Source organism: Capra hircus, chromosome 21 (assembly GCF_001704415.2).
Source record: "Capra hircus breed San Clemente chromosome 21, ASM170441v1, whole genome shotgun sequence".
NCBI classification, from domain to species: domain Eukaryota; kingdom Metazoa; phylum Chordata; class Mammalia; order Artiodactyla; family Bovidae; genus Capra; species Capra hircus.
In genome coordinates, this window is record NC_030828.1 from 20890200 (window position 1) to 20905626 (window position 15427).

General features: G+C 51.9%; 1 protein-coding gene across 1 annotated transcript in view; it reads left to right on the forward strand.

The window, feature by feature from the left end:
- Window positions 1-15427, forward strand: part of SEMA4B (semaphorin 4B) — a 42798-nt gene that overhangs the window by 25605 nt on the left and 1766 nt on the right. The window contains exons 3-14 of the mRNA XM_018066249.1: window positions 5420-5583; window positions 5786-5848; window positions 7854-7952; window positions 8638-8749; window positions 8972-9085; window positions 9229-9380; window positions 10744-10925; window positions 11034-11184; window positions 12449-12659; window positions 12746-12861; window positions 13080-13246; window positions 15151-15230. Coding sequence (XP_017921738.1) covers window positions 5420-5583; window positions 5786-5848; window positions 7854-7952; window positions 8638-8749; window positions 8972-9085; window positions 9229-9380; window positions 10744-10925; window positions 11034-11184; window positions 12449-12659; window positions 12746-12861; window positions 13080-13246; window positions 15151-15230 — 1611 coding nt within the window. The remainder of the gene's footprint in view (window positions 1-5419; window positions 5584-5785; window positions 5849-7853; window positions 7953-8637; window positions 8750-8971; window positions 9086-9228; window positions 9381-10743; window positions 10926-11033; window positions 11185-12448; window positions 12660-12745; window positions 12862-13079; window positions 13247-15150; window positions 15231-15427) is intronic.

The following is a 15427-nucleotide window of genomic DNA, read 5'->3' on the forward strand; positions in this document are numbered from 1 at the left end:
AAGTGACAGAGGCAGGAGTTGAACCTAGGTCTCTTGAGTCTGTGCTATTTATTTATTTGGCAGTGCTGGGTTTCAGTTGCAGCATGTAGGAATCTAGTCCCCTGACCAGGGATCGAACCCAGGCCCCCTGCATTGGAAGCACGGAGTCTTAGCCACGGACCACCTGGGAAGTCCTTCTGAGTCTGTGCTTTTAACTTCTGGCTTGCTGACACTCCCAGCAGGCAAGCGAGTCCCACTGACCGGCCCTGGTGAAGATCACAGGGTAAGAGGGATTGTGGATGGGCAGGACTTCAGGACACCGTGGCACTCTGGGTCTGAGAGACGTGGGGTGGAGGCAGCAAGGGGCAGGATCCCCAGAATGGGAATGTGTGTGAGGGGACCCCTCGCCTGCTTCTTCAAGGTGTTTTCTGTCCTGTGGCGGTTACATTGACTCCCAGTGTGACCAAGGAGTCTCGGGGGCTCCTGAGCAGCTGGCGCGTTTGGAGGGCGGGGCTGGACCAGGGCTGGGCAGCTGGTGCCTCGGCTGCCCCTCCCACCTGGCTGTGACCCTTGGCAAGTCTCCCCGCCCCGCATGCCCCCATGCCTGAGCGAGGCTGAGCTGCCACCTGGCCTAAAGCTTATCTCTGACCTTTGGCGTTCTTGTGTCTGGACGGATTCCAAGAGCAGCCTCTGCCCAGGCTTAGGGGAACTGCCGCCTTGGTAGAAATGGGCCTCCTCTGTAGGCAGACAAGCCCTCACTGTCAGGAAGCTGGAGGGCTGCGGAAGGATGAGGAGGGGCCTTCCCTGGTGGTCTACTGGTTAAGAATCTGCCTGCCAGTGCAGGGGACATGGGTTCGATCCCCGGTCTGTAAAAATTCCACATGGCTCGGGGCAACTGAGCCTGTGCGCACAACTACCGAAGCCCGTGGGCTCTAGGAGCCTGTGCTCTGCAGCAAGAAATCTTGGTCTGTGAGAAGCCTGTGCATCGCAACTAAAGAATAGCCCCTCTCACTGCACCTGGAGAAAGCCCGCATGGCAGCGAAGACCCAGTGCAGCCAGAAACTAGCTAATTAAAAATAAACAAAAAATACTAAAATAAAAGACGAAGGACTGCAGTGGCCATTTGCTCTGGTCTCACTGACTCCTTGTGAGTCCGCTGTGAGTTTTCTTTTCATTATCCCCATTATGAGAAAACTCCAGTTCAGTGAGATGGCATCTACCCTGCCCTAAACATGGTGCTTCTCAAAGTGTGCTCTGTGAGCCTTCTACTTCAGAATCCCCTGGGAGCTCAAAAACTTGGACGTTCTCAGGCCCCATCATGGGCCAGCATCGTCAAGAATCTTCAGGGAGCTAGAGTTTAGGTCTTCCAGGTAGTTTTGCTGTAGTTTGTAGACCCAAGAGTCCAGGGAGGAGACCTCCTGAGTTGGCCTTCCATCACACTTCTGTTTTTTTGTTTTTGTTTTTTCTTTTAAATTGGAGTATAGTTGATTTACGGTGTTGTTAATTTCTGCTGTACAACAAAGTCAATCAGCTATATGTATACATATACCCTTCCCTCTTGGACCTCCCACCTACCTCCAGTCCCACCCTTCTAAGTCATCACTGAGCACTGAGCTGGGCTCCTTGTGCCTTACAGCAGCTTCCCACTAGTTATCTGTTTTATACACAGTAGTGTATATATGTCAGTCCCAATCTCCCAATTCATCCCACCACCCTCACTTCAGTCATTTCAGCTCAGTAGTGTCCAACTCTTTGCCACCTCTTTGGCACGCCAGACTTCTCGGTCCATCACCAACTCCCGGAGCTTGCTCAAACTCATGTCCATCGAGTCGGTGATGCCATCCAACCATCTCATCCTCTGTCGTCCCCTTCTCTTCTTGCCTTCAATCTTTCCCAGCATCACGGTCTTTTCCAATGAGTCAGTTCTTCGCATCAGGTGGCCAGAGTATTGGAGCTTCAGCTTCAGCCCTTCCAATGAATATTCAAGACTGATTTCCTTTAGGATTGACTGGTTTGATCTCCTTGCAGTCCAAGGAACTCTCAAGAGTCGTCTCCAACACCACAGTTCAAAAGCATGAATTCTTCGGCGCTCAGCTTTCTTTATAGTCCAACTCTCACATCCATACATGACTGCTGGAAAAACCATAGCCTTGACAAGATGGACCTTTGTTGTCACAGTAATGTCTCTGCTTTTTAATATGTTGTCTAGGTTGGTCATAGCTTTTCTTCCAAGGAGCAAGCGTCTTTTAATTTCATGGCTGCAGTCACCATCTGCAGTGATTTTGGAATCCAAGAAAATAGTCTGTCACTGTTTCCATTGTTTCCCCATCTATCCCACCACCCTACCCCCTGTCAACACATTTGTTTGCCTCTCTATTCCAGCCCTGCAAATAGGTACAACTGTACCATTTTTTCTAGACTCCACATGTATGTGTTAGTATGTTATATTTTTTTCTTTTCTTTACTCTGTATGACAGACTCTTGCTGTGGGGCTTTGTGTAAATTGCTTACTGATCCTGAGTTTCAATTTCCTCGTTTGTAACCTGGGGCTAGCAGCAGTTTCTATCTCACAGGACCATCGTGGGTACCCAGTGACTTACTAAGTACAACACGTTGACCCAACACTTTACTGGTGGCATCTGTGGTGGCCAAGCAGAGGGGTCTCTTGGTTGAGGGGAGGGGGAGGGGGATGGTTCTTCCCAGGGCAGAATGCAAAATGACCAGGCTGTTTGTTCCAAAAGGCTGACCAGCTCATCAGCTCAAAGTACAAGCAACATAATTGGGCCTCAATTATGTGTTGGGTTTTACGGTTGGGAAAAGTAGGGGGTTAGTGCTGGAAACTTTCCTTGGGCCTGCCAGCCTATCCTTTGTGTATGTGTGTGTGTGCACTGCGGCAAGCAGCATGTGGAATCTTAGTTCCCTGACCAGGGATCAAACCCACACCCCCTGCATTGGGAACTCAAAGTCTTAACCACTGGACTACCAGAGAAGTCCCCCTTCCAGTGTGTAGAGTGCTAAGAGGAAGTGGTGAGGGGTTGGGAATTTGAGGCAAAAGACTTGGAATCTAGTGCGATTCCAATCTGAACGTAAGAGTTCAGAGAGGCCTTAACTTCTCCAGACCACAGCTGCCCTCTGTGGTTTCTGCAACAGAGTTCAGGCTCTGGACAGTGGGCAGGACTTTGCCCTGTGAGTTGCCAGTGCAGCCCGTGTTCCTACTCTGGTTCTAGACTAACAGGCCTCCTAGCTGCAGATTCCCTCGTAGATTCCCACACTGGTACCTTGTAATACTGCCTTCCTGCATCAGGAGACCTTGTGAGGAACAACAGCCTGGGGAACTCCATCATTCCTATTTGCTAGAGGGATTTCCCATTAAATGTGCTGGGGAGTCCTAATGAAGGGCTTCCTTCAGCATGAACAGCCAGGTAAAAAGCCTGGCTCCCCCCAAAAAGGCTGGTATGTGTTCTTCGTCTTGAACAGTGAGGACAAAGTAACCTGACTTTCCTTTTCTCTTTGGCCACTGGGAGGCTCAACATTAAATGCAGAGCCCATGTCTGGTAGCTGCCTGAGGACCTTATGACCTATTGATATGAACCCATCCTTCCTTTCTGGTTTAGATGCTTTCTTCAGATTTTTTTTCCCCCTCCGCTCTTGACTTTCAGCATTTATATTTCACTACCTTCTTTTCTTCATGTTTCCTTGCCCTTTGTGGAACCAGGCTGGGGGTACGTAAAAATGTTCACCCTGTAAACACACATGAAGCTATCTTCACAAGTGCTTTGTTGGCATGGTGCTTTTTTTTTTTTTTTTTTTTTGCTTCCTCAGCTTCATGAAACTGTTAGTGTGATTGCAGTCCACTGGTCAGTTACGAGATGCTTGGGGTTGGGCACGGTGGCTGCTTTTTGCTTTGTTTTTCTTTTCTTATCAGCTGCTTAGAATTTTTTAAATGATTTCCCTCCAAATCCATTAGTCACTGAGAGCACAGGCGGTACCCTGGTGGATAGATGTGTGTGTCTATCTTCTTCTTCCTTTCCTTCTAATTTATTTCTTTAGCATTGCACAAGTGTAACCTATAGAATCAAAAGAATGATAACAAATGCAAAGGGAAAAAAATTACCTAGAATTCTACCAGGATACCACTTTTCAGTATTTTGTGATTCATCCTTCTTGACTTTTTTTTTCTATGTTTATGTTTTTCCCACAAAAAAATAGAATCTAACTATGCATAGTGTTTTTTCATTTTCATTTAATAGTAGATAACTAGTATCTATCCTTGTTATTACATATTCTACAACAATGAAAGACACCTGAAATTTATATGATATATACATGCACATAGTATTTTTTTTTTCTTTAAAGCATAGAAAGACTTATTGTCAAAAGCAGTAATTGCCTCAGTCTTCTCCAGCCGCAGGCAATTTTAATCAGTTAGACTTCTTGTTACAGAGTGGTTCCCTCCACTGAAATAAAATGTTTACTCCACAATTTCTTGGTTTATTGGATTTATTGACTTGCCCCTAAGAAAAGTAAAGGTTTCCGTCACCCTTCCCTACTTCCTCCAAACATTGTCTGCCTCTATATTTGGTTACCTTTGCAATTTAAAATGTAAGTAATATGCTTAAGCCTCAAGTGCTTGTTCTACAAACCATAATCTCTTGTGGCCCTTATTCTCAGAGGCCCTTCCTCTCAGAAGAAGATAAGGAGACTGAGTTTTCCTTGATTTCCTTTCATCTCCCAGCATCACAGTGCTTGTCTGATGTACATTCAAGTTTCTGAGGTCAAGGTTATTAGCATTTACGTTCTGTTTAATAACCATAAATCGCCCGTGAGTGACCCGAAGCAGTGCTGAAAACTGAAGGCTGGCTCCCTGTGTTTGCATTCCTCTGTGACTCACGATCACTGCTGCCCGTGGGAGTGGGCTGTGCTTACAAGTCCTTCTCTTTGGATCTAATGCCACTCAAAGGAGAATGTTAAAGAGACTTTCGTTTCTTACGTTCTGTTAGATGCTCGAAATCCATCACTTTCTATTTCAGTTCACTTAATATTTTGACCATGCCTTTCTTAGATAACTTGGCTTGTTTGTCCGGAGTTGCTAATACAGCAGCGTTTCACCAGCTGCATAGTATTCCAGCATAGAAAGTGTTGAGGTTTATTTTCACCCAGCGCCCTGTGGTTGGATTTGAGGTGATTTCAGTCTTTCATTAACATGAATGGCGCTGTAACTAATGTTCTTTGACGTTCATCCCTGTGCGTTTGTTTCATACATAATGTTTGAGAATCCGGGAGTGCTGCTTCTCTTAAATCTGACTGCCGGTCCTCAGCCCCATGCACCCACTGCCTTGCTGATCTACCTTCAACCGCATCAGTCTGTTCTAGAGGTTGGTGTAAGAGCGTTCTCAGGGGAGGAGTGGCCCCCAGGTAATGTCCATCATCCTCTCTCCAGGGTCTGAAAAGCGACCACTCCTCAGATTTGAAGCTGAAAATATCTGCAACTACACATCCCTCCTGCTGAGCAAGGATGGCAGGACTGTGTACGTGGGTGCTCGAGAGGCCCTCTTGGCACTCAACAGCAGCGTCAGCTTCCTGCCAGGCGGGAAGTACCAGGAGGTCAGATGATGCTCAGGGTTAGGCTGGGTGGAGGGTGCTGGTGGGGTGAGGGGTGGAACTTCTGGGCCCCAGGATGATGCAAATAGGGGAGGGCTGAAGAAAGGGAGGCGGAGCCTCTGCTCCCAGGGGGAGGGGCAAAGAAACAGGAGGCGGAGCCTCTGCTCCTAGGTGCACACTGACCTTTCCCTTTCTGGTTCCCCAGCTGCTGTGGCCCGCAGATGCAGAGAGAAAGCAGCAGTGCAGTTTCAAGGGCAAAAACCCAGAGGTGAGCCAGCACCTGGAGGTGACCTGGGCTGAAGGAGGGCTGGAGGTGGTAGGTCTGGGCCCAGGATGGAGGCCGGAGGTAGGAGCAGATGCTGCCAGCTGTAGTGGAAAGGACATGGGCTTCTGAGATGGCCAGACTCGGGTTTGTGTCTCGACCCTGTACTTATTATCTCTGTGATCTCGGACAAATTGATTTGCCTTTCCGAGCCTTAGTAAAATGGGGGTAAGGATGGCTGTCTCACTGGACTTGCCACAAGGATTCAGTGAGCTAATACATATGATAAGGGCCAAACAGACGTCAGCTTCCAGCAGGAGCAGTGATTGGGTGGGGGTGGGAGTCTGTCCCTTTGAGGATGGTGCTTGATGTGGCAGGCCTGACATATCCCAGCTTGGTTTTGGCCAGACCAATGAATGGGGACCGGTCAGCCCAGAGTTCTTTGGGAAGACTCCCCACAATTCCCAGAGGCCTCCTGGTCCTAAGTGCAGCAGGGGGCAAAGGTGAAGGTAAAAGACCCCAGTCTCGGGGTCAAGACACAAGTTCAGGGAATTTCATGGGGTCCAGCGGTTAGGACTCCTAATCCCTGGTCTGGTAACTAAAACCCCATAAGCCAAGTGGCATGACCCCGCCCCCCAACACCAAATTTTTTTTTAACACACAGGTTCAAGTCCTGACTGCTTTTGATTTCTTTTATTCAACAGAAATGTGTTAAGTACTTACTCTGTGCCTGGGTGCTTTGAGACTCTGGTTATTATCGTTGTTGTTACTGTTGTTGAATCACAAAGTTGTGTCTGACTGCAACTCTCTGAACTGCTGCACACCAGGCTTCTCTGTCCGTCACTGTCTCCCTGAGTTTCCTCAAATTCATGTCTGTTGAGACAGTGATAACATCCAACCATCTCATCCTCTGTCGCCCCCTTCTCCTCTTGCCCTCAGTCTTTCCTAGCATCGGTCTTTTCCAGTGAATTGACTCTTCACATCAGGTGACCAAAGTATTGGAGCTTCAGCATCAGTCCTTTCAATGAATATTCAGGGTTGATTTCCTTTAGGATTGACTGGTTTGATCTCCTGATTATTATATCATTGTGAAAAAGAAGAAGTCAGTCTTGCTTTAAGGGTGGTCAGGTTACACTTCCTTTAGAAAGTGACATTGGAGCCAAGATTAGGAGGAGGGTGAGGGGTTTGACGTGGAGAAAGAACAGGACTGTGGATGTCACTCTGAGTGAGGTATTTGGGGAACCACTGGCAGGCTGAGCAGCGCAGTGGCGTGGTCTAGTGTAGGTTTTCAGAAAGTCGCTCTAACCACCGTGGTGGGGAGCGGGCTCCTGGAGGCAAGGATAGAGGGAGACCAGTGAGGGGTGAAAGGGGATGGTGGCCCGGACCAGGGTTGGACCAACAAAGGGAGCGAGAAGTCTCGGTCAGATCCTGGACGTATCTTGAAGATGGAGCCACCAGGATTTCCTGATGGAAGAACCAGCGTGGAGGTGGTATAAGAGGGGAGTCGCGGATGCTGTGAGGTTTGAGGCCTGAGAAGATGGAGTTGGCGTCTATGAAAGCGGGGAGACCCCGGAGGAGGGAGTTTTGGGGGAACAGTCAGAAGCTCAGGAGATGCCTGTTAGGATACCCTCTCAGAGGCAAGCTGCGAGTCTGGAGTCCAGGGTTCAGGGCTGTGTGTTTCCTCCTGTTCTGGGCTCAACTTCCTCACCAGGTGGGGATAAGACAGCTCAAAAGGGAGATGTTTTGTGCCTTCACCCCAGACTGAACTGAAGTTTCCTAGTCACAGAGCTAGCTGAGTCCCAAGGTCCCCTCCTACACACACATACACACACACACACACACGCACGCACGCACGCACGCATGCACGCACACGCGCGCACACACGCACACACACGCACGGTCCTCCATCTCTGCTCCAGGAGGCGCAGCCCCTTGGGTCTGGTGGGGGGGGGGGGTCCAGAGGCGCCCCCTGGTGGCCTGTCTGTGCCTTACATCCTCCTCCTTCCTCCAGCGGGACTGTCAAAACTACATCAAGATCCTCCTGCCACTCAACAGCAGCCACCTCATCGCCTGCGGCACGGAGGCCTTCAGCCCCGCATGCACCTACATTGTGAGTGCCCCTCTGCACCCCGGGCCGGCCCCTGGCCGGCCCAGGAAGTAGCCCTCTTTCTGCCTCCAGGCAACTGGTCTGTATCACTGACCCCCGGTGAAGGGCAGGGCCCTGGTGGGAGGCTTCTGGGAGGCCAAGGGCCCTGAGAGCCCCGGGACCCTGCCCCAGCCCTGATGGGCGGGTCTCCCTGCAGAATGTGGGGAGAGGACGAACCCATAGGATTCCCTGGGCACAAAGACCCTGGCTGACCCCACAATCACACCCTCTCACTTCCTCCAGCTCCCTCTCACTTCCTCCAGCTCTCGCTCAGTCCCCACCAGCCCACCTCATCCACCCTCCTCATCACACGCACGCTCTTGTGTTTCTGCCCTTTGCACAGCTTTGCGGAGGGTGGCGTTTTCAGGGTGTGGGTCGGAGCAGCCAGGTTCCGAGTCAGACGTTCCTGGGTTTGAACCACATCGCTGCCCTTTCCTGGCTCACGTTGCCTTTCTGAGCCTCTTCACTGCCCCGTGGGCCAGCCACAGTGAGGGGTCATGGCGAGGCGCTGCGGGGACTGTGCCCCAGGGGCCAGGATGAGGAGGAGGCCCTCGGACTGCTGCCCTCGCTCTGAACACCTCCCTGCTCTTCCACCAAGCTCGCTCACTCCCCGGTGTGGCCCTGACCTCCCCGCTCTGCACCCCTGCAGGACGTGGAGAACTTCACGCTTGCACAGGACAATCGGGGGAACATCCTCCTGGAAGATGGCAAGGGCCGTTGTCCTTTTGACCCCAATTTCAAGTCCACGGCCCTGGTAGTTGGTGAGTGGGGGGCGGGGCAGGCGGGGTGGCCCGGGTGGTCGGTGCCATGCTGGTGTCCAGTGGTGCAGTGACCCCGGACGGCTTTCTGTTTGGCTCTTCTTAGTTCTTATTCCCTCCTCTGTCCTCCTCAAGCAAGAAAGGCCACGCTCAGGTCACTGTGGGCCCTGAGCAGGAAGAGGCTGTGCCCAGGGCCCATTCTCATGGGAAATGTTCTCTTGGCAGATGGCGAGCTGTACACGGGAACAGTCAGCAGCTTCCAGGGGAATGACCCGACCATCTCCAGGAGCCAAAGCCCCCGCCCCATCAAGACTGAGACCTCCCTCAACTGGCTGCAAGGTGAAATCCTCCTGCCGCCCACCCAGTGGGGAGTCCCCAGGCCCCAGGGCGGGGGCCCTATCTCCCCAGCAGGGCCAGAGAGCAGAGTCTTGCCTGTCTGGGATCACTGGGCTGATGGTGCTCCCCACCGGCCCCCCCCACAGACCCAGCGTTTATGGCCTCAGCCTACATTCCCGAGAGCCTGGGCAGCTCGGAAGGGGACGATGACAAGATCTACTTCTTCTTCAGAGAGATTGGCCAGGAGTTGGAATTCTTTGAGAACACCATGGTGTCCCGCATCGCCCGTATCTGCAAGGTGAGGGGGCTGGGCCACCCCAGAGGTGGCCTTCTCCTGTCCTCCAGAAGGAACGGCTTGCTCCTGGCATCTCTCTTTTTCTCTTGAATTTTTGGCTGAGCTACATCTTCACTGCTTCCTGGGCTCTTCTCTAGTTGCGATGAGCGGGAGCTTTTTCTCTAGTTGAGGTGCACGGGCTTCTCATTCCGGGGGCTCCTCTTGTTGCAGAGCCCAGGCTGTACTCGCAGCTCAGTAATTGTGGTGCACGGGCTTAGTTGCCCTGTGACATGTGGGACCGTCCTGGACCAAGGATCAAATCCATGTCCCCTACTTTGGCTGGCAGATTCATAACCACTGAACCAGCAGAGAAGTCTTCTTTTAAGTTAAAATGTCTGGTTTTTTTTTATTTAAAAGAAATGTGAAAACATAGCAAAGTACGCACAAAAATCACAAGATAAAGAGGCAGCTTGGTATGGTGATTAAGAGCGTTGACGCTGGAGCCCAGCTGCCTGGGTTCAAACCCTACAGGTCGTGTGATCTTGGGCAATTTCCTTGCTGAGAAATCTGTTTCAGTTCCCGCCTCTGTTCAGCATGTAGGGTGCTTGGAAATGTGCTGAGCAACCACTAGGTGGTGACTGTCGGTGTTACAATCTCCTCCTCCTTCCGCAAGAGGTGACCACTGTTAACAATTTAGAATGTTCCCTGCTAACCTTTATTCTTTTGCCCACGTGTAAAGACTTACATATTTGTATTATGTAAAACCAGGTGCAAACAAAGAGATACTGTAATGCAACTCTTTAGCCTCTCTTTCTGCTCAGCAGTAAATCGTGACATCTTTTCATGTCTGTAGACAGAGTTCCCTTCGTCCTTTTTTCTGGCTCCTTACAGTTAGGGGAGCACTGTCATTTACCTACCCAGCCTTCTGGCAAGGGGGAACTGAAGGCTGGCACTTCAAGTCTTTCTTTTTTTTAAATTTATTGTTTATGTGAAATTTAGATCTAGCTGGAGGCATGCTCTCTCTCTCTCTCTCTCTCTCTCTCTCTCTCTCTCTCTCTCTCTCTCTCTCTCTCTCTCTCTCTCTCTCTCTCTCTGTACGCACGCGCACACACACACATACACACACACACACACACACACACACGCCATGGGATACAACATGTGGGATCTTAGTTCCCTGGTCAGGGATTGAACCAGCGTTCCCTGCACTGGAAGCATAGAGTCTTAACCACTGGACCACCAGGGAAGCCCCCTGTCTTCTTGATTTGAGATGAGCTCAGGCCTGGTGTTGTGTCTGTCGGGCCCTTCCTGGTGTCCGTCTCAGTCACCGCTGGGGAGGGGAAGCGAGGAGCCGTCCCTGAGCCCAGCCCCTCTCCCCCTCATGCAGGGTGACGAAGGGGGCGGGCGCGTCCTGCAGCAGCGCTGGACGTCCTTCCTGAAGGCGCAGCTGCTGTGCCTGCGGCCTGACGACGGCTTCCCATTCAACATGCTACAGGACATGTTCACGCTGACGCCCCGACCCGAGGACTGGCTGGACACCCTCTTCTATGGGGTCTTCACATCCCAGTGGTGCGCCTCCCGGGACCTAGCTGGGAACGGGCCGGGTGAGGGGTGAGTGGCTGGCCTCACTGTGAACCCCAGGGCTCCTGGGGCTCATTCAGCCAACTTCCTCGGTAGGAACGGGGGGACCACAAAGAGCTCTGCCGTCTGTGTCTTCACCATGAGGGACGTGCAGTCCACCTTCAACGGCTTCTACAAGGAGGTGAACCGCGAGACGCAGCAGTGGTACACAGTGACCCACCCAGTACCCTCGCCCCGGCCGGGTGCGGTGAGTGCTGCTCCCTGCCGCAGGACAGCGTGCTGGGAGGGTGGGTCCACACCCCGTGCTGGGCTGGCTTGCTTCCCTAAGCCTGTCGTCTCATCTTGACCGTGGGGGCAGAACCCAGGGCTGCTTGTCTTTCCAAGTTCGATGTGACCGTGGATGTCAGGATGGCAGTGGGCTGGGCAGGGCTGTCCCATCAGAGCGCTGCCTGCAGCGTGCCTCTCTCCCATTCCACTGTGAGCTCCTTGTTGAGTGGCCAGCCGTGGGCAAATGATCCTCTCTTCTTTCCTTCCAGCCTCATGGGCTCCTCACAAAGCAGACCTTGAGACAAGGATGTGGGTGCTGGCAGTTCCTAGGGGAGCTACTCCCCAGAAGCAGCAAAGAGGGGACAGGATTGTGGAGGGAGGGGCGGAGCCAAGAAAGCTGGGGTCGCAACGCTGCTGCTGCTGTGGGCGCCTGGAGCTGAGGCCCTGGGGCCCTGGGAGGCTATGTGGAGTACATCTCAGCGTTGTCCCCTTGGGGTGTTTGTTACCAACTGCTGGGCCTCAGTGATTGAGGGTCATTCTGGGATGTTAATTCCTGGAGCTGCTGCAGAGAATGCCCCTCGACAGAGAGAATCAGGAACCCTTGTGCTATCGCTCAGTCGTCTCCGACTCTGTGTGACCCCATGGACTGTAGCCCGCCAGACTCCTCTGTCCATGGGGATTCTCCAGGCAAGAATACTAGAGTGGGTTGCCATGCCCTCTTCCAGCAGATCTTCCCGACCCAAAGACTTGAACTGGGGTCTCCTGCATTGCAGGCGGATTCTTTAACACCTGAGCTATCAGGGAAGCCCAGGAAGCCTCTGGCAATACAGCAGACTAACTGCAGACACCCTGTGGCCCCTATGCTAGGACACCTGCTCAGCCTGGGCTTCTTGAGAAAGGAACTCTCTCACTTCCTGCTGAAAGGATGCTACAGGAGCAGAAAGTGCGGTCATGCCCAGGGGATGGGGTGGGGGACGGATGGGCAGGAAGGAGAGATGGTTGGTGGGCAGAGAGGAGGAAACCCTGGCAGCCAGGGCCCATGGCCCCACATCCTTGGACCTGCAGATAAGCATGTTGGCTCCACAGAACTGGAGAGCCATGCTGTGGCCTGGCTTCTGAGGGTGGGGGAATCCCTGCTGTCCACTGGGGAGGCAGGGCTTGGCAATCCCGGTGGGATCTGTAGAACACCCATCCTGCTGGCCACCCCAATGCCGCCCATCTCAAACCAATGCCTTCTCCTTCAGTGCATCACCAATAGTACCCGGGAGAGGAAGATCAGCTCGTCGCTACAGCTCCCCGACCGTGTGCTGAACTTCCTCAAGGACCACTTCCTGATGGACGGACAGGTCCGCGGCCGCATGCTGCTGCTGCAGCCCCAGGCCCACTACCAGCGCGTGACTGTCCACCGTGTGCCGGCCCTGAACCGTGCCTACAATGTCCTCTTCCTGGGCACTGGTGCGTGCCCACTGCAGGCGGGCTGGGGGTCGAGGGGGCATGGGCAGCAGGCTCTTCACAGGGCCTGAGCAATATCCCTATTGCAGATGATGGCTGGGTGCACAAGGCGGTGAGTGTGGGCATCTCAGTGCACATCATCGAAAAGCTCCAGGTCTTCCCGGCAGGGCAGCCCGTGCGGAACCTGCAACTGGACGCCGACAGGGTAAGTAGAGGAGGGAGTCCAGGCAGTGGGCTTGGGGTGCCCCGCCCTCCTGCCCCAGCCAGGTGGAAAGATCCAGGCTCCTGGCATGCGCTGTTGGAATGTGGGGAGAGGGGCATTTGCATGAGAAGCGGCTCCCAGGAGGTGGCTTTGTGGGGCACTGGAGCCGGGTGTAGCTGTGGGAGCCGGGGCCTGCCTCCCATGCTACGTGTCTCTTGCAGGGATTGCTGTATGCTGCCTCACACTCGAGCGTAGTCAAGGTGCCTGTGGCCAACTGCAGCCTGTACCAGAGCTGCAGGGACTGCCTCCTGGCCCGGGACCCCTATTGCGCTTGGAGCGGCTCGAGGTGTGCGTCCATCAGCCTCTACCAACCGGAGGTGGCCTCCAGGTAAGAGCTTATTCGGGCCCCTTCCCCTTGTCCCTCCTGGCGCACCCGCCTCCAAGTGTCTCTGCTTTAGACCCTCTGTGGAATCACCACACAGCCTCATTTGTGCCCGCTGTCTGGGCATCATTTTTGTTTAATAACTGTATTTATTTATTTTTGACTATGCTGGGTCTTTGTTGCTCTGCGGGCGTTGTCCTGGTTGTGGCGAGTGGGGGCTGCTCTAACTGGTGCACAGGCTTCTTGCAGTGGCTTCTCTTGCTGGGGAGCACGGGCTTCAGTAGCTGCAGCTCTCAGGCTCCAGAGCACAGGCTCAGGAGTTGTGGTGCACAGGTTGCTTCGCAGCAGATGAGACGTTCCTGGACCAGGGATTGAAGCCGTTATCTCCTGCGTCAGCAGGTGGATTCTTCACCACTGAGCCAGCCACCAGGGAAGCCCTGGGCATAATTATTAATCAGCTCCCTTCCTGACTCTCAAAAGAGTTGTAATTCAGACAGTAAATTATGTTTGCCTTACCCGTCTGTAAAGCAGGGACAGGATTTGATAGTTAGTATGAAATGTCATAGCTGTGAAAAGATTTGCTGGAGAATGTGAATTGGCACGTGAATGTAGTTAAATAACAGAAAATCAGGGCTCCATAACAGTCCATTAACAGACCCATTAAGGGACTTCCTAGTGGTCCAGTGGTTAGAACTCTGCTCTTCCACTGCAGGGGATGAGGGTTTATTCCCTGATCAGGAGACTAAGATCCCGAAAGTGACGTGGCCAAAAACAAACCAATTAAAAATTGTTTTCAAAATAACTTATTTTGTCTAAGAAAACTTAGACAGTAGAGATAAGCACAAACAAAATAAAAACTACCCAAATTTTACAACCTAGAGAGACTTAGATTTAATATATATCCTCCCAGATTTTTCCACATATGTGTAATATAAACAAAAATACTTTTTTTTTAAAACTTAAAAAAAAAAAAAAAGATTGTTTGGCTGCAGTTGGTCTTTGATCTTTGTTGTGACATGTGGGATCTAGCTTCCAGACCAGGGATCAAGCCCAGGCCCCCTGCATTGGAAGCTCAGGGTCTTAACCACTGCACCATGAGGGAAGTCCCAAGTACATGCATTTTAAGTAAAAATTGGATCTGTCCTATTTGTAATGTCTGTATTTCACTCAAGGGTATACCTGTTTCCAGTTTTATATTTTAAAACATCACATGTGTGTGTGTACACATATGTATACCTGAAAGGACACTCAAAAAAAATGCCACCATTATTATTGAATGGGTAATTGCGTTTTTTTAAATTATATTTTAGCTCCATAAAGTTTTGTTTTGTTTTTAATACTTATGTATGTATTTGGTTATTCCGAGTCTTAGTTGCAGCATGTGGGATCTAATACCCTGACCAGGGATGGAACCTGGGCTCCCTGCATTGGGAGCTCGGACTCTTAGCCACTGGACCACCAGGGAAGCCTCTGATTGTGACTTGTGTAATGTTTGGTTGAGTTTGTGCTTGGTTGAGTTCTGTATTTTCCAAAATTAAGTCAGTGCCTGTGTTTTGCTTTAAAAGAGACAGATATATGTTAATACGTACAGATTTGGCTGCTCTTCCAGATGTTCTCTAGGGGCTCACTCTGCTTTTGTGATTAAGGAAGTATCACAGCAACTTTTATATGAAGTAAATACTGTGTAGACAGAGGAGATGCCAGCTCTGTCTATAGAGCCTGTGGACTGGGGAATTGCAAAGGGAGGCCGCCTGCCTTTCACCCCTGCCTTGGTCCTGGTGGTCCCTGAGCCCTTCCCCAGGCCCACGTCTGCAGGGCTGTGTGACAGTGTGTACTGCACGGAGGAGGAGGGGGGCAGATGCAGGCTGGTGGGGTTTCCTGGCCCATCCCAGACTCTCTTTGGTTCTTAGGCCGTGGATCCAGGACATCGAGGGGGTCAATGCCAAGAACGTCTGCAGCCCTTCCAAGGCCCGGGCGTCTGTACCAAAAGGTAAGGTGCCCCACCAAAAGGTGGTGGAAAGGCAGGGGCCAAGTCTGCCTGGCAGGCTCCTGCAGCCACTGATGGGCGTAAATGCCTTTCCTCACTTGCTCATCCCTCTGGCCCCAGAAGCAGTGTCCTGGCAAGTGAGACCCACAGTTCCCAAAGTCCCCAAGCTTCCGTTACAGCAACGAGGCGCACAGCCTGGT